This window comes from Perognathus longimembris, chromosome 18, assembly GCF_023159225.1.
Source record: "Perognathus longimembris pacificus isolate PPM17 chromosome 18, ASM2315922v1, whole genome shotgun sequence".
Lineage (NCBI taxonomy): Eukaryota > Metazoa > Chordata > Mammalia > Rodentia > Heteromyidae > Perognathus > Perognathus longimembris.
Window position 1 is genome coordinate 15556876 of NC_063178.1, and position 20350 is coordinate 15577225.

Sequence of the window (20350 nt, forward strand, 5' to 3'; positions counted from 1 at the left end):
GTGTGTGTGTGTGTGTGTGTAAGAAAATATGCTATCTAAAAGCCAAACTGGCACCATCACCCATCATAGAGGAGCACGAGTAAGTTATAAGTCTCAGTATTGGGGGTTTGGACAACCTCACTGAGCATCTTATCTAGACAATAATGATGAGCTGCTTTATCTTCTGCAGCAATCTCAAATTGTGCCTAATGCCAAAGAATGATGTAAGACCTTGTCCTGTGGACAAATGCTTTCTGGAAGCCCATTTCGTTTCCATGTTGCTACAGATGTAGAATTGTCTGGCACAGAATTGCTGCAGTTGCAGTTTCTCATGCAAGATCACCAGGCCTCCATTACTGACTTCTCCACTTACCAAGAATAGGGCCACATTACCATGCAAACATGCTTAGTACTGCAAAAAATGTAAGCTTTCCTCTGGAGGCATGGCTGTCAATCATACTGAACTGCTTGTGGGTTTGTGAACGTGGAAAAACATCTCACCAAGAGTTATTTTGACAGAGGCAAAGCCATTTCATTTCTGGCTTTATCCAGGGTTGGATCTAGCAATCCCAAGATAAAAGTCTCATCTTTTCTCACCCTCTCCACATTTCTCTGTGTTATCATTTAGAGGTTAGCATGAGTTCAGTCTCCTCTAATAGGCTATTTCACTTTAAGTGTATGTTAAACTAATATTGACCTTTCCAAAGTAAAACAAAATCTGGTATTTGTGCTCAAATGACTGAAACAGCAATAGATGTAGAAAGGAGGGGATAAATCATCATGATTTTTTTTCTTGCTTAGAAACTCTCTCTGGGAATTAGTCATTTTTATATATCTGGCAAGAGACATAAGACAGGCTCTGTGCTTACTCTCTCAAGAAGGAAACTTGGATCTTTCAGCCAAACTTTTCTGTATAGTTTGCTCAAGGTTGGACCCAAACACAGCAATAAAGACATTTCATTTCACAACGAGTGAAAAACCTCAAGATCATGAATATTAGGCATTGATGGGAACAGCCAGATATCAGTCAAGCAAGGCTGCTGAGACGAGAAGGGGCTGGACCAATTGGCTGGAAAACGATGCTAATGAGGGGCTGGAAAGGCGAGGAGGAATAGGTAGGGTCCACCACTGTGGCAAGAAAGGGATGTCAAAACAAAGCAAAGAGAGCAGGAGCAACATCACTGTCAAGGACAGAAATGTGCATGTTTCTTCATACACATAAGTGCAAGTTAGCAGAGGTTGAGGCCTCAATTTAACCTCCTCCTTGGATGTGAGCTTCATAGAGCATCTTCCTTCCTTTCTTAGCTTCAAAAAGACAGAAAAATTGATATTCAAAAGCAAGCATTTTGTGCACATCTTATAAGTAAGGCTTATAAGTTGCACCAAGTAAATCAGAGTATGTCAAAATAGGAGTCCTATGTGTAAAAATATGCAGTTGCTGAAGGAAAAGAAATAAGATCTTGGGGCTGGGGATATGGCCTAGTGGCAAGAGTGCCTGCTTCATATACATGAAGCCCTGGGTTCGATTCCCCAGCACCACATATACAGAAAATGGCCAGAAGTGGCGCTGTGACTCAAGTGGCAGAGTGCTAGCCTTGAGCAAAAAGAAGCCAGGGACAGTGCTCAGGCCCTGAGTCTAAGCCCCAGGACTGGCCAAAAAAAAAGAAAAAAAAGAAAAAAAAAAGAGATAAGATCCTTGAGTTCTTGTGGAAGTGAGTCATCTTTACTTGGATTCTAGTACACTTTTTTTTTTTTTTTTGTAGTCCAGGGGCTTAAACCCTGCATCTGGGCACTGTCCTTGAGCTTCATTGTGCTCAAGATGAGTACTGTACTGGCTGAGCTGTAGCCCTATTTCTGGCTTTTTTTTGTGGGGGGGAGATAGTTAATTGAAGATAAGAGTGTCATAGACTTTCCTGCCTAGGCTGGCTTTGAACTGCACTCCTCAGATCTCAGCCTTCTGAATAGGTAGATGTGAGCCACTAGAGCCGGCTTTTAGTACACATTATTATTGTTACTAAAAACTACTTTTTATATCAGCTTCATCTTAAATCCTGAGGATAATTGAGTCTTTCATTCTCATAATGCCACCCAACTTCTGCTAAAGCCATATAGCCTTTCAGCAAATCGAAAATTTCCATTTTCTTCATAAATTATGCACATTATATGCCTTTTGTGCTTGGGAATATTTCCATAAATTTTACCTTTCTGGGTATCACTTGCTCTAGTGCTTTCTAGGAGGCAGATTTCCACAAAATTCAGAACATGGAAACACTCAGCAGATCACACAGTGATTTAAATTCAACTGAAAATAATGCAGTACGGAAGCAAAAAGCTGTATGATGCATGTGTGAGCATTTAAAATTTTGGTTCCTACCCAGATGCCACTCAGTAGATGAATGGATCAGGAAAATGTGGTACATATACACAATGGAATTTTATGCCTCTATCAGAAAGAATGGCATTGACCCATTCGTAAGGAAATGGAAGGACTTGGAAAAAATTATACTAAGTGAAGTGAGCCAGACCCAAAGAAACATGGACTCTATGGTCTCCCTCATAGGAAATAATTAGCACAGGTTTAGGCAAGTCACAGCAAAGGATCACAAGAGCCCAATAGCTATACCCTTATGAACACATAAGATGATGCTAAGTGAAATGAACTTCATGTTATGGAAACAATTGTTATATCACTGTTGTAACTACTTTCAACGTGCTATGTGTGACCATAGCTTCTATTATTGATGATCTTCTTGTATCCCCTTCCTGTGGTTTTACCTGCACTATCTCTGTATCTTATCTGAGTACATTGGAAACCATGTATACAGGTATTAGAACTAGGAAACTGAAAGGGAATGCCCAAATCGAGAGACACAGGGTAAAAAAGACAAATGACTACAAAAGCAATACTTGCAAAAGTGTTTGGTGTAAATGAAATGAACAACTCGTGGGGAGGAAAGGGAAAGGGGGAGGGGAGAGAGGGGAGGGAGGAATAAGGGAGGAGGTAACAAACAGTACAAGAAATGTATCCAATGCTTAACGTATGAAACTGTAACCTCTCTGTACATCAGTTTGACAATAAAAATTTAAAACAAAACAAAACAAAAAATAATAAATAAAATTTTGGTTCCTGAACTTTAATTAATTATTGATTGTACTTGGTCAAAAGTCCCTACAATAAACCTACAAAATTAGGCAAGCCTACTGCCTAAGGATCTGAGAAAAAGGGGTTGTGGGAAATTATCTGAGCTTTCTCTTCCCTGCAAGGAAGCAGTTTAGCGGTCACTTGCAAGGATTATACTTGGTGTCCATTTCTTTCTTTTCTCCTTGGATGGCATTTTGCATGGCACGGACTCCATTCTGCACACCTTTTTACATGCCCCAAATCTCCTTCAGCCCCAGCTAGGGCAGATTTTCTGTGACATACCTGTATCCACTCTTTGTAGGAGTCGTCCCCAGGGGTCCACCCATTCTCAGGATAGTTTAGTCGGGAGCGCTCTGCAGCCCAGTTGTTGCTATACTGAGATGAAACTGTGATTTGGTCGGAATCAATCTCTCCAGACTCCATGCCTAGAGCTTCCATACATTTGAAATCTGCAGGGAAAATGTGGCCCTGAGTCATCAAAAATCCTAGAGGACTAAAGATTTATTTTTCATTTAAATCTAGCAAACAGCAGTTCATTCACTTGAAGTCTCCTAAAAGATGCAACAAGGTAGTTCATGGAATGTGGCACTGATATTTGCATGCTGGGGGTATTACTTTAAAATAAAACACTACGAATATAAGCATAGTATTTCCCCAAGTAGGCCTAGGTTGACAAAAATACTATTTGCATTCATTAGGAAATTCCAATTAATTTCCAAAGTTGTGTGTGTCATATGGATGCATATACAAAATTGAATATGATATAATTTTAGTCTTACATCTCTTTTGTAAAACTGGAAGAATCTGTGTTATACTTAGTGGACATTTGATTTTAACCCTCTTTCAGATACTTAACGATTGGTACCTTTTGTCCTCTGGCCACTTAGCTCTGGACTGTTCATGATTATTACCATCTGTAACTTAGTTTATTGAAACACAAGCATACAAATTAGGGCTAAACTGCAGCAGAATCTGTCCAACAGAGCATCGGAGTTTTACAGTGTTTTCATGAAAACTTGCATACACTCTGGCCTGGCCTACTCACTCTGATGATAAGAGTCACTGTTAGGGAAATGTTATCCCCCAAATTAAGACAACATTTCAGGATTAAACGGAAAATCTCAGTGCCACAATCTGGATCTGTAGTGTTTCCCAAAGGTTTGTGTATTACAAGTGTATACCCCACCCCACAGGTGCACTATTGAGGCGTGGAACTTTAGCTAGCAGGGCCTAGTGGGACGTCTTTAGGTTCCTGGAGGCTGATTGTGAGACCTTGCTCTCTTTCTTCTTTTCTCTTTCAATTCCTAACATGAGGATAGTGGTTTTACGCCAGTGGAGCCAATTGACCATTGGAGTCGGTTCCCCAAAAGTGTGAGCCAAAACAGACCTCTTCTGCTTATAACTTGATTATCTCAGATATTTGTTACTGTAAAGGAAAGTTGAGTAACCTACTCAACTAAAATACAAATTGAAATAAAATAAAAATTCTACTTTCTCTGAATTTTCCATCCTAACAGATAAGGTTTTATGACTCAAAGGACTTTTCTTCACAGGTTTCATATACTAAGCTTAAGTTTGTAATATGTAGTATGAACCTAATTTATAGGAACAAAATATGAGATTTAATTGGTCACATAAATTAGAACAAGTGAGAGACTGAAACTTGACTGGCCTTTTATTTTTCAGTGAGATAGAGTAAAGAGACACCTCCCTAGTTTAGTTAGTTTTTCAACCCTCCCGTGCCTTCTTACTAAGTAATTTGCAATCCTTCAGCCAGAACTGATGAAGCACATATCATAGTCTTTGTCCTTCCAGGTTTTTTTTTTCCTCTAAAGTTTCTAAGAATTGGAAGCCTCATAAACTTTGAGATGGGATGGTATAGTTGGGAGCATTTTATTTATTTGTTTGTTTGTTTGTTTTTGCCAGTCCTGGGGCTTGGACTCAGGGCCTGAGCACTGTCCCTGGCTTCTTTTTGCTCAAGGCTAGCACTCTGCCACTTGAGCCACAGCTCCACTTCTGGCCTTTTCTATATATGTGGTGCTGGGGAATCGAACCCAGGGCTTCATGTACATGAGGCAAGCACTGTTGCCACTAGGCCATATTCCCAGTCCCAGTTGGAGCGTTTTAATAGGCTAACAACATTTCTTGCTTTCTTTGATAGAAAGACACTAACAAAAATTTAAACTTGCCTCTTAGAGCGGGTGTGGTGGCTCACACTTGTAATCCTAGATACTCAGGAGGTAGAGACAGGAGAATCACCATTTAGGCTAGCCAGAGGGTGAGGGAATGTGAGCCCTTATTTAAAAAATAACTAGAAGCAAAGTGGGCTGGAGGTGTGGTTCAAGTGAGTGCCTACCTTACAAGCACGAGACTAAGCTCAGAGAGGTAGATAAATAGATAGCAAAGAAATTTCTTGCATGTGGATACTCATTTTTATTTCAATAAGGAAGCAAGAGATAATAACTTCCCTTGGGGTCTTCCACAACCAAACTACTGCACACTGCCCCCCTCCCCCCCCCCCCCCCCCCAGCCATATGACTGTGTGCTGACCAGTCATCTCCAGGGGCTCCTACTATCCACCATGAAAGCCTGTTCCGGGGTTCTCAGCCCACAGGTATCATGGAGGCCTCTTGGTCAAGCTGTATTGTTTCTAAGGACTGTTTTCTCACTTCACTTCCGTGAGTTTCAAGGCTTATGCTCAATCTTATGAAGAAAGCACCCCAGTTAGGTTTTTCCTATTGATATTCATGAAAAACATTTCAAAAGAGAAAAACCAACACTGGGCACAAAACCTTTCTTCAGTGTTTCATGTGGCCGCAGGTGCATGAGGAGGAATAACAGGCAGTGTTTACCACAGGGCTTTGCAAGACGAATAAACACTGACCTTCTGAGATGCTGCTCTGCAGGACACTGTAGTTTGCTGAAAAACCTTCTTTTGCTATTGCACTGTCGGTATAGAAAACCATGGATAAAATGCCTGACGAGGAACGGATCCGGCCTGGCGTTTTCTGTCCACAGTAACGTCCGATATGAGGGCCAACTGGGAAGGCAAAAACAAAAACAACCAGAGATGTCAAAATGTCTTTTCTTTCCACAGCAGATGCAAAAGAAAGAATCACAGGCCTCAGCAGAAGCCATCAGTCTATTCTAACCCAAAGCAAGTCTTCCCTCATTAATTGGTTTGCAGCGAACATATTGGATGGAGTTTGTGGAGGAGATTTTAAAGTGTACTCAGAAGGGCAGTAACAGGCATAACCAAGTTCCCCAGTGAGCAAGATTGTTTTCGGGAACAGAATCGAAATGCTCGCTTCAATTGCAGAGAATGAGATTGGGGCTGTCAAGTGGCAGGCGCCTTGGTATCCATCTCCAGGCCACGCGGCAGGCACAGAGCTGAGCTGAAAGAGCCCAGTTAGGCCCTGTCACAGTGTTCTCCCAGAGTGGCTAGTCCTTATTTCTCCTGCCCCAGGAAGGGATCCCGGGGAGACCCCCGCCCAGGGCAGCAGAGAGACAGCAAATGGCTCCACTCCAGGGCTGCAGAACTCCAGTTCACACCTCCTTCCACCAAGCCTCCATTTTAAATGCGATTCTTACCACCTTTTGGAGTAAACAACAAGGTGTTACATCCTAATAATGACTGTGTCAGAAACTAATGGACCATTGTGCCAACTAAAATATGCCATGGCTACAGATGCCAAGGTCTTATACAGAATAAAAAGTTCTAATAAAAATGATTGGGAAGTGCATTTTTCTCTCAATTTTGTTGTTTGTGCCCAGCAACCAAGCAATGACTTAAAACCACCCCTGGACTATGAGTAACAGGTGAAACGAATCCCTAAGGCAATGAATGGTTTGGAAAACTGATTAAATTACATTCAAGTCAAATTGTAATTCCCCTGTGAGTGGCTACTGGTTTGTTGAAGTGCCTTAGGCAAACCTGAGGAGTCTCTGAAAAATGCCCAGAGAACCAGGCTGCAGCCTGGTGCACATGGAAAAGCTTTCTCTGTCTACATTCAAGACAAACAAACTCGTCTCCTGGGTTTTCTCATTGTCCTTGGGAAAAAAACATACCAGATGGTTTGGACAATCTATTATGGACCCTTTCCCAATCCTTGAAATCCATAATCCTGTGTTATGGATTTAAGAATACTAAGGATTATTGCTTTATTTAAAGATGTATTGTATCCCTTGAATGTATTTTCATTGTGGGGACAGGCCTCCAATAGGCCACAGGGACAGGGATACAGGCCTCCCTCTTGGGAACAGAAGGCAGCATCTGATAAGAGCTAGGGAATGGCTCACATATAATTGCAAAATGGGGTTTCACTAGAACCAATCTTCCTCAAGCCCCAAGTACCAATGGAGTTTCCAGTAAGCAGCAGGTATATACATTCTTAGGTAAGAGATTTTCATTTGGGCTAGTCCTCTTAAAACAAATAACCGAACTAAGCCAAAGTGATTCGTATATTTGAGTTTGTGCAATAAAGATTACTTTAAACACCGAAAGTGTCAGAGTAAGAAGTTTCTTGATGCATTCACAGTGACTGATTTGACAAAAAGAATTTCCTTGGAACCATGATTATTTTCTAGAAACTAAATGTTTTCATGCAGACTGCTTTATCTTGAAGATAACATGCCAGACACTGGTGGCTCACATTTGTTATCCTAGCTACTCAGGTGGCTGAGATTTGAGGACAGAGATTTGAAGCCAGCCCAGGCAAAATTGTCTGTGAGCTTCTTATCTCCAATTAATCAGCAACAGCTGGACATGGAAGAATGGCAACCTTGAGGAAAAAAGCTAAGGGACAGTACCCAGACCCTAAGTTCAAAAGCCCTAGTACTAGCACAGAGAGAGAGAGAAAGAGAGAGAGAGAGAGACAGACAGACAGACAGAGACAGAGAGACAGAAACAGAGAGACAGAGACAGAGAGAGACAGAGACAGAGAACAGAGAGACAGAGACAGAGAACAGAGAGACAGAGAAAGAAAAGAGAGAGAGAAGAGAGAGAGGGAAGGAGGGAGAGGGAGAAGAAGAGGAAGACGGAGAGGGGAGGAAGGAAGAAAGAAAGGAAGGAAGAAAGAAGAAAGAAGGAAAGAAAGGAAGAAGTGGGGAAAAAAGAAAAGATATGGGAAATGTCCCAGTGGGCAGGAGGATACAGATATCATAGAGTAACATTGTCCTGCTCAAGAGCTTGGATTTGGGGAGAAGAAGTTATTAACTTAGGCCCCTTAGAGGAAGGCATCTCGGCTGATGAACCTCTTAATTGGTTCTGCTTTTGGTTAGCTCAATTTTAGCTTCAAATTCTCCTGTAAGGGTTGACCCGTGGCCAGAGTTTTCTTCATTCTGAATGTGTACTTAATTCAACACTTCTTTTTCTTCCCTCCATGAAGCCCCAGGTTGCCCATAACATATGTAGGACAATATCTTGCAAGTCAAAGACTCAAGTTTTTCCTCTCCTCAGTAAGAATCCCATTTGTGGCCTGCAGTTATAAATGGGCGCCACACAGTCCATTCATTCTCCTTCACATCTTCCCCTCATTGAAATTCCACTCATGTGCTTTCATAATCTTTTCCCTTAGTTTGTGGGCAAACTTTTAACAGTCTGTCTCCTTGGGGTCATTCTCTGATCATGTCAGTGGCTGACCTTCCCCCCCAGTCTCTCCTGGAAAGGGAAGCTGTGAGCACTCGGTGGATGCTCCGGCGGCCTTTCCTCCCCCTCCACTAGCACCCAATTCCTTTCTCTTTGAAAGAGGAAACAGAAGAGAACTTGTCTACTGCAGACTCATAACTTAGAGAGTCTCCATGAGTCACTCATTTATAATGTTACAGGCATGCGGGGTATGCCTGCCTTCTGTCCCTTAGAACACGGCCCCCAGACAGCAGCAAGCTTGCTTCTTTAGGAGCCCTCGAGACATGAGAGCATAAGGCCTTTGCAATGATAATACAAAGAGGTATTGAATTTTCTTGAACAACAGGGAGACCTTAGCCTAGCAAGCTAATGCAATATTGATCTGAAACCAAGTGGATGAAGTGCTCTTATCTGCCTTGTGTGTGTATGCTCATTTGTGTATTTACATGAACACAGCTATTGGATTTCCCCTTTCTGTTGTATATTCAAAGGCCATGGAGATGAATGAAAAATTTTCACAGATACCAGATATATAATGCAAAAACCGAATTACAAATACTTTAAGCAAGCAAGATGAGCTCTGGCAGTTGTATTGTGCGAAGTACGAAGGTAATAGAATATTTGGCTGCTCTTGTGCTGCTTTTCAATTTCTTTCTTTTAGATATTTTTGTAATAGCAGTGGTGCTCTCTCCAATAATTACAGCCCTACCTTTGAATCAAGACGACCTGGTTGTTTACTACCTTTTCATATATACATATATATGCAACAATTGACTTATAAAATGATGAGATCTTGTGGATAAATATAAGAGGAAATCAGCTGAGTGCAGTGGATCATGCCTATGATCCCAGCTACAGTGTGTGTGGTGACCAGGACAGAGGCTGTGAGGGTCCAAGTTTAAGGCCAATCCTGGAAGAAAGTTAGTAGGAAACCATCTCAACTAACAAACCAGGCATGATTGAATGTGCCTGTATGTGCCTCTATTTGGGAACAGAGGTAGAAGGATCATAGTCTGAGGACAGTCTAGGGAATAAGCGAGACCCTATCTGAAAAACAGTGGAATATAAAAGGAACCAAGTGGTGGTTTAAGTGATAGAGCACTTTCTGAGCAGTCTGAGGCTCTGAGTTTGAACCCTCGTAAAACAAATAAATTAGTAACTTAAAATTAATAGAACACAACACCCGTTCTCTTTGTCTTTTCACACAAGTTGTTCCTTGAGATCATTGATCATTTCTGGAGTGTGGGTACGAGGTAAGATTCTTATCCTTTCTCCTGGCTGAGGTCAGGGCTGGCTTCCTGCACCATGGTGTCAGCTGAGCATTCAGGGAGGGAAGGGATTCCCTCAGCACCCCGAGTGCTCTCATAGCACAGAGAAACCCTCACCAGTTCTCTCAGATTTGCGGCCTGGGAACCCCTCTCACTCAGAGAGAACAGGCTTTGGAGACGTGTGCTTTATCACCATGCGTACCTGGAATCCGAGTTTGGGAGAAACTACTTGTCCTCAGAATGAATTTGAATCAATGGATACTCAGTCACTGAATTCAGTGTTTATGATAAAATGCAACATAAAAATCACTTGATCGTTAAGCGCCTTTCAGCGCCTTCTGGTTGTTGTTTGGGGGAAAGATGTTAAAGACTAACTTCATTGGCAGAGGTACTGCCTGTATTAAACTATTATGATAAAGTGGTTCTGGTGCCACTGACAATAAAAAGAAAAAAAATCCCACAAGGATGGAGTCTCTCATCTGACTAAAAAAGAGAGAGTTGTCTAGCTACTCATCATACTGAGATCTGAACATTGTGGTTCAAAGCCGGTCTGAACAGCATAATCCATGAAGCTCATCACTAATTACCCACAGGACAGTTGAAAGCGGGAAGTGGAGCTGTGGCTCAAGTGGTAGGTTCCAGCTTTGAGAGAAATAAAGTTATGGCACACTGTGCAGGCTCTGAGTTCAAGCCCTTGTATCAGCACAATTTTTTAAAAAATTAAAAAAGAAGAGTTTTTAAGCTGGTGAATGCCAGGTAAACACTAGCAAACACCCAGATTCTCTTTCATATTTATTGCCAAGTCAGTGTTCTCTGGGGATGAGTCAAAGCTATAACCGTTTAATGCAAGAGTGAATTGCAAACTGCTAAGTTCTATCATTAATTGTGCTTTGCCTCAACACAGTGATTTTCTAGAGCCAGAAAATGACTACTTTGAAAAACCCTTGACACTAATAACAATGTGCTTCTTTCTAAAAGTATTCTAAATAAGTTGGCTGATTGGACCTCCTCTTCAGATGTCAATTTAAATGAAAGTTCTAGGACGGAAGCCTGCAAATTTGGGTTGTGAACAAATAAACCCATTATTAAGTGTTCCAACTATTATTACAACACTATTGTAATATTGTTTTCCTAATTATCAGACCGAATACTTGGAAATCAATCAGCAATGTATTTGGGCAAATCTCATTACTTAATGAAGGAGTTTCAATAAGATCATCATAATGCTGTTTCTATGGTAAAGGAGGAAAGGAAGGCATTAAAAACTAACATTAACTCACCCACTCACACCAAACAGCAAAGCAAAGCTTCTCTAAACTCTGTTTTTCTTCAACGTTGCTTACTGATAAAAAAATTACTGGTAATTTTAGTATGATTTCAAAGTCCAAGGCATTAGCATGCACCTTTTATTTGTTCTTCCTTTGTTATTTACTCAAATATTCCTTCCTCTGATTTAAAAATAATACCTGACCGTTTTTTGTTGGTTATACATTTCTAACTGCATGACCATGAATAACTTCCAAATCGTCCTTTTAAGATTGGTGCAGTATTTGTTCTCTAGGGGCATAGTATTAAACTAGACTAAATAAAAGATGAGCAATACAACTGCAGTAAATTATTTGATATTACTACCTTCTGTTCAGCATTTTTGTGTGTGCTTTTTGCCATTCACCTTCTAATTCATGAGAATTGAATGGAAACTTTCATTTAGGTGTTCATAGGGCTATCTTCTCCACTGCCTCTGAATGTTGGTTCCAATATCACTTCTTAATATGACTTAACATGCTGCTCTATTTAAAATATCCACTGATAATTTTTTGTTGCTAACTTTTTCCCCCCTAGCAGTACTGGAGCTTGAACTCAGGGCTTTCCACTCTCACTGGGTTTTCTGATCAATGCTGGATCCCTACCACAGGATTCTACTTCTAGCTCTTTGACGGTCAACTGAAAATAAAAGTCTTACGAATTTTCCGACCCAGGCTGGCTTTGAACCATAATCCTCAGCAGCTTCCTGTATACCCAGGATGCTAAGCATGAGCCACTAGTGCCTTTCTTTTTGTAGGAGGCAGTGCTGGGACTTACGTTCAGGGCCTGGAAACTGTCCCTGAGCTTTTATGCTCAAGGTTAGTGCTCTACCACTCAAGAGTCATAGCTCCATTTACAGCTTTCTGGTAATTAATTGGAGATAAGTATCTCATGGACTTTCCTGTTTGGCTGGCTTCCAACCTCAATCTTCAGATTTCAGCCTCTTGAGTAGCTAGGATTATAGGTATGAGCCACAGGTGCCTGTCACCTAAATGTTTATCTCTTTACTTTGCTAGGTATGGTCTTCCTCCTTCCCTCCTCCCATCCCTCCCTCCTTTCTTCTTTCCATTTTTGTTTTATTTAAATAAGATTTATGGCATTTTAACATTCCAGACATAGAATTGGCTTATTTCTTTTTAAATATGGAACATTTCACAAATTTGTGTGTTATACTTGCTTAGGGGCCATGCTAATCTCTGTATCATTCCAACTTTAGTATATATGTTACTGAAGTGAGCACAGAATTGGTTTATTTGTAACATGTATAATTTATTGTCTAAACCTTTGGGCCAGTGTAAATGCCACAGGGCATCTGTCTGATTATTTTGTTTACCGAGTGGCCAAGACAGTTCCTAATGGATATTTTCAGATGTGTGGATTTATTTTGGTAAGAGGAACAATGAATATAAACGGTGTGTTGAGGAGAACTCAACCTGCCAAACATGAACCTCTCCTTGAGAGTCAACAGGGATTCTGCATAAATTAGACATACCCAAACACAATCTCATTCTTTCTCTACATTTCTGAAAATAATTACAAAGTACTTAACCTCTCTACTCCTTAGTCTGTACATTTGTCAAATGAGGGGTTTGATGTAAGTACTCTCTGAGGATTCATTTCTGACAGCCTAAGAATTAATGGCAAGTAGGCAGGTCAGAGTAATGAGCAAAATAATTGAGTCCAGAAAAGTATGTGTTGGTTCCAATTCTATCACAGTAATAGTTGAAGACCTTGTGTAATCTTCCAGGGCCAAGCTTCCTTATCTACAAAACGAAGGGAATGGAATAGATAGTTATTAAGGTCTCTCTGAGCTCAAATATTTCACCATGCTTCCACACTGAGTTGTTCTTTTGCTTTTAACCTTGTCATTTTGCACTATCATTTTTTTCTTAAAAAAAAATAAAAAAGATGTATGGCACTTGTAAAAGGAATTTGGTGTCCTTCCTTTAGGTCCTTCCCTTTTGGGAGGAATGCCTCCTGATTTCTTAGCTCTTACCATCGGGGAATCCATCCCAGATTTCCAGGCGGTCATAGCGACAGAACATGCCTCCCGGAGGATTGGGGTCCAATTCCAAGTCAAAGCTTTCAAATTCCAGGACAATTTCAGACATCTTTGGTGCAAAGATGATATAAGTGCATTCAAGGCTGTTGGGATATTTTTCAGGGAATCCGGGGGACTTTATCACCCCACTAGATGCAGTATAGTTCTGAGAACACTCAGGACCTATAGATAGAAGAGAAAACAGCACAGAGTGAGAATCCCAAAACTTCCCCTAGAAACAGTTTGGACAGACAGAACATCTCTCTAGGAAAATTCCACCATGATCATCACTGCCCTAATCAGTCTTTACCCAGCCTTTTCGTATTAGCAATTGGTACGGAGAGTCCAGTTCTGATTTATTGTGTTCACCTTCGGTTTCCATTTGTGTGGAGCCATTTAAAGACTTCTGCTGTTGCCGGAGGGGGGGAGGAGGAATGACAAATATCAAATCATGTGGGAACAATGAATGAATAAGCTGCAGAAATCTCGACAGAGCCCTAGAGAAATAATTATAGTTCCTTCAAGCTTAAATCTTTAAATCTTGAGGCTGACAGCACTTTATTGGTGAAACAGAACATTTACAAAGGCGAGGGAGAGAATTCAGCAGAGGGAGCTGAGGTTTCAGATTCCTCCACCAGTGACTCAGTAACTTGGCCAGATGTGACCTATGCCTCTTTGACAGACTGAATGTGAAAAGTAATTCGTACATGTGCCCCGGTGGGTGACTCATTGTGAGTGGTGTTGACACAGGTGTTCGGCAACACAGGGCTGTCGAGGAGGGTGAGATAAACTGTGATTACAGGTTGTGGAGCCGGGAGTCACCTGATATCAATATCGACATCTTAACTTTCCCCAAAGTGCCAACAACAGTACTAACATCACCCTAAAACTGCTTGTTTGTGGATGTGTGTGTAAATGGATAGATTTATGGCAGGCAATTTTAATGATGGCTGAGAGTTGTCAAGATCTCACAAAGGATCAAGAGCATTTGTGCATAGATTTGGAGCTGACCTTACATCTGCCCAAATGACCATGATTTCAGCCACGGGGCCCAAGAGTGAACAACATAGTATTCACTACACAACCGAAAAACTGTCAGTCTCCAGAACATATTGTCTGGTTGCTTGTTATGTAAGGATCTCTGGGTAAGAGATGACCTGGCCCCTTTGAACCTGAGGGTCAAACCTAGATCTGTTCAAATCAATAATTCTTCCTCTGTACATCTATCTCACTGAGACAAGCAGGCTGAAGTGATGAGCCTACCAACCCCATGAAGAGTCACTGGAATGAGATTGTGTGTTGGAAGAGTATCCTTAGCTGAACACTCTCCACCACTGCCAACAACTAGAGTTAAGTGTTAGGAACATGTACAGATAAAATGTAACTGGGCCAGGCACCAGTGGCTCATGTTTGTAATCCTAGCTACTCAGGAGGCTGAGATCTGAGGATCCTGGTTTGAAGTCAGCCCTTGTAGAAAAGTCTATGAGACTATTATCTCCAACTAACCACCACCAAAAAAAAAAAAAAAAAAAAGCTGGAAGTGGAGCTATGGCTTAAGTGGTACAGCACTAGCCTTGAGCACAAAAACTCAAAGGCAATGCCTGAGTTCAAGCCCCAAGACCAGCGCACACACCATATCCCCCCACGCATTGTCAACATGTTCCATTTTAAATCTCTATCATTTGAGCCACACACTATCAGCTCTTTGAATCAATTTCTACATTACTCTAGGGGCTTTTGAGATGACATGAACTATGGAAGTTTGAGTCATGAATTCATGAAGAGTATATACGCACATATATGTGTGTATATATATGTACGCATGGACCTATGTATCTATCTACTTCTTTCCCCTCTCTCTCATATTATATAGGATATATACATATTATATAGAATATTGGGGACTTTCTAGAATTTCATTTCTAATATATAGACTCAGACATCTTGGACACTTTACATCTGTTCACCAGTGTTCTGGGAGAGGTCTAATAAGAAAAAATAAAGGGCTAATAGTGTCTTTTTAAAAGGAAAAATTTATGGCTGGGTGTGGTTTCTTATGCTTATAATCCCATCTACTCCAGGGTAGAGATCAGAAAGCCCACTGTCCAGACAGCAAAGGCAAAGTGAAACTGTATCTGAAGAATAATAAAACAAAAAGAATGCCAAAGCCTGCTTAAACTGGTACAGTGCCTGCCTGGTCAGCGTGGGGCTGGGTTGAAACCCAGCACTGCGATAAAATTCCAAAACCTAAACCTTAGAAATAAACATGCCACGTAAGATTAAGTTTAAATGAGAGGAAAAAGGAGGGATGGGAATTACTGGCATATTTTCAGAATCCAGGGCCCTTTCTTGTAACATACATTCAGAAGCTGTCTCTGGCTTTCTTTCTTCTATTGTCAGTCATAGGGCTTTGAACTCAGAGCCTGAGTGCTGTCCCTGAGCTTTTTTGCTCAAGGTTAGTGTTTTACCACTTTAAGCCACAGCTCTACTTCTGGTTTTCTGGTGGTTAATTTGGAGACAAGAGCCTCACTTTCCTGCCCAGGCTGTCTTCAAACTGAGATCCTCAGATCTTAGCCTCCTGAGTAGCTAGGATGACAGGCGTGAGCCATGGGTGCTTGGCTCTGTCTCTGGCTTTCTAGAGTGTTCTGACAAAGCCTGAGGAAATTCCGAGCTCGAGAAAAGAACTGAATTGAACAGAGGAAAGCTGGGTTCCAGTCCTGCCTTTAATAGTAGCATTCTGTGCTGCTCAAGCCTTTTTAAACCTTCCTGTCTCTCAGATTCTCTGCATAGCACAAGGGGATTGAGCTCTGGACTTGACAAATCACTTAGGAATTCAAGATTCTGACATTTCCCAGGAAACATCCATTTTTGTTTTAATATTTTCTTCCCATTTCATTATCTTTGTGAGAGCTGAGGAATGACTTCCTCCCGAAAGCTAATTATTAGGAACAAGGATGCATTAAGGACGCGGTGGGTAGGTGAAGGTGAAGCAGGACGCCAGGCCAATGAGAGAGAGCTGCAGGGGGGAGAGAAGGAGGGTCCCCGGGATGGCGGGGGGAGGAGGGTCCCCGGGATGGGGGGGAGGAGGAGGGTCCCCGGGATGGGGGGGAGGAGGAGGGTCCCCGGGATGGGGGGAGGAGGAGGAGGGTCCCCGGGATGGGGGAGGAGGAGGAGGGTCCCCGGGATGGGGGGGAGGAGGAGGGTCCCCGGGATGGGGGAGGAGGAGGAGGAGGGTCCCCGGGATGGGGGGAGGAGGAGGAGGAGGGTCCCCGGGATGGGGGGGGGGAGAGGAGGAGGAGGGTCCCCGGGATGGAGGGGGGAGGAGGGTCCCCGGGATGGGGGGAGGAGGAGGAGGAGGGTCCCCGGGATGGTGGGAGGAGGAGGAGGGTCCCCGGGATGGAGGAGGAGGAGGAGGGTCCCAGCACGGTGGGGGGGGCGGAGGAGGGTCCCCGGGATGGGGGAGGAGGAGGAGGAGGGTCCCCGGGATGGAGGGAGGAGGAGGAGGGTCCCCGGGATGGGGGAGGAGGAGGGTCCCCGGGATGGGGGAGGAGGAGGAGGGTCCCCAACACGGTGGGAGGAGGAGGAGGGTCCCCGGGATGGGGGGGGAGGAGGAGGGTCCCCGGGATGGAGAGGAGGAGGAGGGTCCCCGGGATGGGGGAGGAGGAGGAGGAGGGTCCCCGGGATGGGGGAGGAGGAGGAGGGTCCCCGGGATGGTGGGAGGAGGAGGAGGGTCCCCGGGATGGTGGGAGGAGGAGGAGGGTCCCCGGGATGGGGGAGGAGGAGGAGGGTCCCCGGGATGGGGGAGGAGGAGGAGGGTCCCCGGGATGGAGGGAGGAGGAGGAGGGTCCCCGGGATGGGGGAGGAGGAGGAGGGTCCCCGGGATGGGGGAGGAGGAGGAGGGTCCCCGGGATGGGGGGAGGAGGAGGAGGGTCCCCGGGATGGGGGGGAGGAGGAGGAGGGTCCCCGGGATGGGGGGGGAGGAGGAGGAGGAGGAGGGTCCCCGGGATGGGGGGAGGAGGAGGAGGGTCCCCGGGATGGGGGGAGGAGGAGGAGGGTCCCCGGGATGGAGGGGGGGAGGAGGAGGAGGGTCCCCGGGATGGAGGGGGGGAGGAGGAGGGTCCCCGGGATGGGGGGGGAGAGGAGGAGGAGGGTCCCCGGGATGGAGGGGGGAGGAGGGTCCCCGGGATGGGGGGGAGGAGGAGGAGGAGGGTCCCCGGGATGGGTGGAGGAGGAGGAGGGTCCCCGGGATGGAGGAGGAGGAGGAGGGTCCCCAGCACGGTGGGGGGGCGGAGGAGGGTCCCCGGGATGGGGGGAGGAGGAGGAGGAGGGTCCCCGGGATGGAGGGAGGAGGAGGAGGGTCCCCGGGATGGGGGAGGAGGAGGGTCCCCGGGATGGGGGAGGAGGAGGAGGGTCCCCAACACGGTGGGAGGAGGAGGAGGGTCCCCGGGATGGGGGGGAGGAGGAGGGTCCCCGGGATGGAGGAGGAGGAGGAGGGTCCCCGGGATGGGGGAGGAGGAGGAGGAGGGTCCCCGGGATGGGGGAGGAGGAGGAGGGTCCCCGGGATGGTGGGAGGAGGAGGAGGGTCCCCGGGATGGTGGGAGGAGGAGGAGGGTCCCCGGGATGGGGGAGGAGGAGGAGGGTCCCCGGGATGGGGGAGGAGGAGGGTCCCCGGGATGGGGGAGGAGGAGGAGGGTCCCCGGGATGGAGGGAGGAGGAGGAGGGTCCCCGGGATGGGGGAGGAGGAGGAGGGTCCCCGGGATGGGGGGGAGGAGGAGGGTCCCGGGATGGGGGGAGGAGGAGGAGGGTCCCCGGGATGGGGGGAGGAGGAGGAGGGTCCCCGGGATGGGGGGGGAGGAGGAGGAGGAGGAGGGTCCCCGGGATGGGGGGAGGAGGAGGAGGGTCCCCGGGATGGGGGGAGGAGGAGGAGGGTCCCCGGGATGGAGGGGGGGAGGAGGAGGAGGGTCCCCGGGATGGAGGGGGGGGAGGAGGAGGGTCCCCGGGATGGAGTTTCTGACAGAAATTTCTCTAGATAATGAAAATAATTGAGGGGATGGCAAGCCAAGGTAATCTGGCTGACAAAAACATAAGGGAAGTGAGGTCCTGGGCAGAGAATCAGGGTGGCGGAAGCTGGCTACTGGAGGTACAGAAAATGGAGGGGACTGGCCTCGGTCCCAGGTGCGGTCCTAAGGCTTAAAATCCCTCTGAGAATGGCTCCTAACCTTCAAAACCAACAGGAGAAAGATAAACTTCCCGCTTCCACTGAACCACGATGAATACAATTCTCATCTGAGGAATCTTGAACTAGCCACACTCTCAAAGAAGTGCTATATTATCAAAAGAAGGGAGATTCATGGATTCTATAATACTATTAAATGGCTTTTGAAGAAAAAACAACCCCAACCTGCATGTATATCCACAAATATCATGTGTGCAGTGAGAAAAAAGATGCAGATTATATTTGCATTTTCAAGTAATGCCAACATAATTGGGGAAATGAAGCAAACATTACATTACAAAATTTGCAAATATTAAGGAGAAACGTGTTGTCAGGGGAATGTCTGTGTGTCTAGTATGCTTGCGTGCACACATATTGCGCATACTGTATTCATTGCACGTGCAGAGGACAATTTGGACCAAGGTGTAGAAACTAGATGAACTAGGAGGACTTGCTAAGAAGAACATGTTTGGGGCCAGGTTTCCCAGGCCAAGGGCATCCTGGAAGAGAGCAAAGCTCTGGGTTGGAGTTCCTGGCTTAATCCTTAATCCTGGTAAGGTATATTGTTTATGAGCTTATCCTCAGCGGCAGGCATTGGTTTCATTGTTCTTTTTAATACATCTTATTGTGTTAACAAGCCTGTGTTGGGTGCTGTTCTCCATTTGTTTCCAAATAGAAAAGAAGACTCTAAGCTTTCTACATGGAAACTCAGTGGCAGAATTAGAACTCCATCAGGTCTCTCGACCACCCTGAAGCAGGGAGCCAGACTGGGGATATACGAGAGCAACTGAAGATCAGAATAGATTTTGTCTCCAACAAGAACTGAGTCCAGGACTGGTATCTAATGCTTTTGTTCACTGGCTGGTATTCTGCCACCTGAACCACACCTCCAACCCTCCCTCCAAGGATTTCCAAGGACAGGGCTTGATGTTTATTGGCAAAGCAATATTAGGATTAATTATATCAGGAAAACCATAATTTGAGTTAACTGCAGTGAACAGGAGAAGGGAGCTGTACCTTGGATGGAAACAAAAAAGAACAAGCAGTCATGTCGGATGTAGGAAGTCCAAAGGAGAAAGAACAGAAAAGAGGTCCATCTTCCAAAGATGGTGTTGGAGAGCAGGCCAGGGAAACTGTGGCACTTTTAAGAATAACAGTAATGTAGGGAGCTAAGCTTATTTGAGGGGAAGAGGGTCGATTTTGATGGGCTACTGACAGAACTTTCTCTCTGTTCTCTCTTTCAATGGTCTTCAGATCTTTGAGAAATACTGAAAGTGAAAGACTGTCTTACCCCTTTCTGACATCTTTTCTTTGATATTACCACATGTCAATAAGCAAGCATATGTAGATATGTGTGTATGCATATACCTGCATGTATAATGTGATAACTAACAAATCAAGCAGCTTTCAACACAAGAAAATCTGTAATAATTACTTCATACTGATGTGTATGTATGTTACCATTTGGGTGGGTTTTTTTCTTCCTTATTGTCCAAGTGAAGTATTGAGGGGTTGCAGTTTCATATATATGGCAATGAGTCCATTTCTTATCCAACTTGTTACCTCCTCCCTCATTTTTCCCCTGCCTCCCCCTTCCCCATTTCCCTCTCTCCCCACCAAGTGTTGTACAGTTCATTTACACCAAATGGTTTCGTAAGTATTACTTTTGCAATGTTTTGTCTTTTTATCCTTTGTCTCTCGATTTTTGTGTTCCCTTTCCCTTCCCTAGTTCCCATACACGTACATACATTTGGGTGTTTATACTGATACTTTT

The 20350-nt window shown here is 44.5% G+C and overlaps 1 protein-coding gene and 1 non-coding gene across 3 annotated transcripts in view; both read right to left on the bottom strand.

Annotated features, from left to right (window-relative positions):
- Nrp1 (neuropilin 1) overlaps window positions 1-20350 on the bottom strand; it is a 154658-nt gene that overhangs the window by 69470 nt on the left and 64838 nt on the right. For both annotated transcript variants that reach the window (XM_048367705.1, XM_048367704.1), the window contains exons 4-6: window positions 13317-13544; window positions 6006-6161; window positions 3404-3570 (exon numbers count right to left, since the gene is read on the bottom strand). In XM_048367705.1, the coding sequence (XP_048223662.1) occupies window positions 3404-3570; window positions 6006-6161; window positions 13317-13544 (551 nt within the window). The remainder of the gene's footprint in view (window positions 1-3403; window positions 3571-6005; window positions 6162-13316; window positions 13545-20350) is intronic.
- Window positions 12457-12560, bottom strand: LOC125367366. Its single transcript, XR_007214063.1, has one exon. It is a non-coding gene; the product is annotated as a U6 spliceosomal RNA (small nuclear RNA).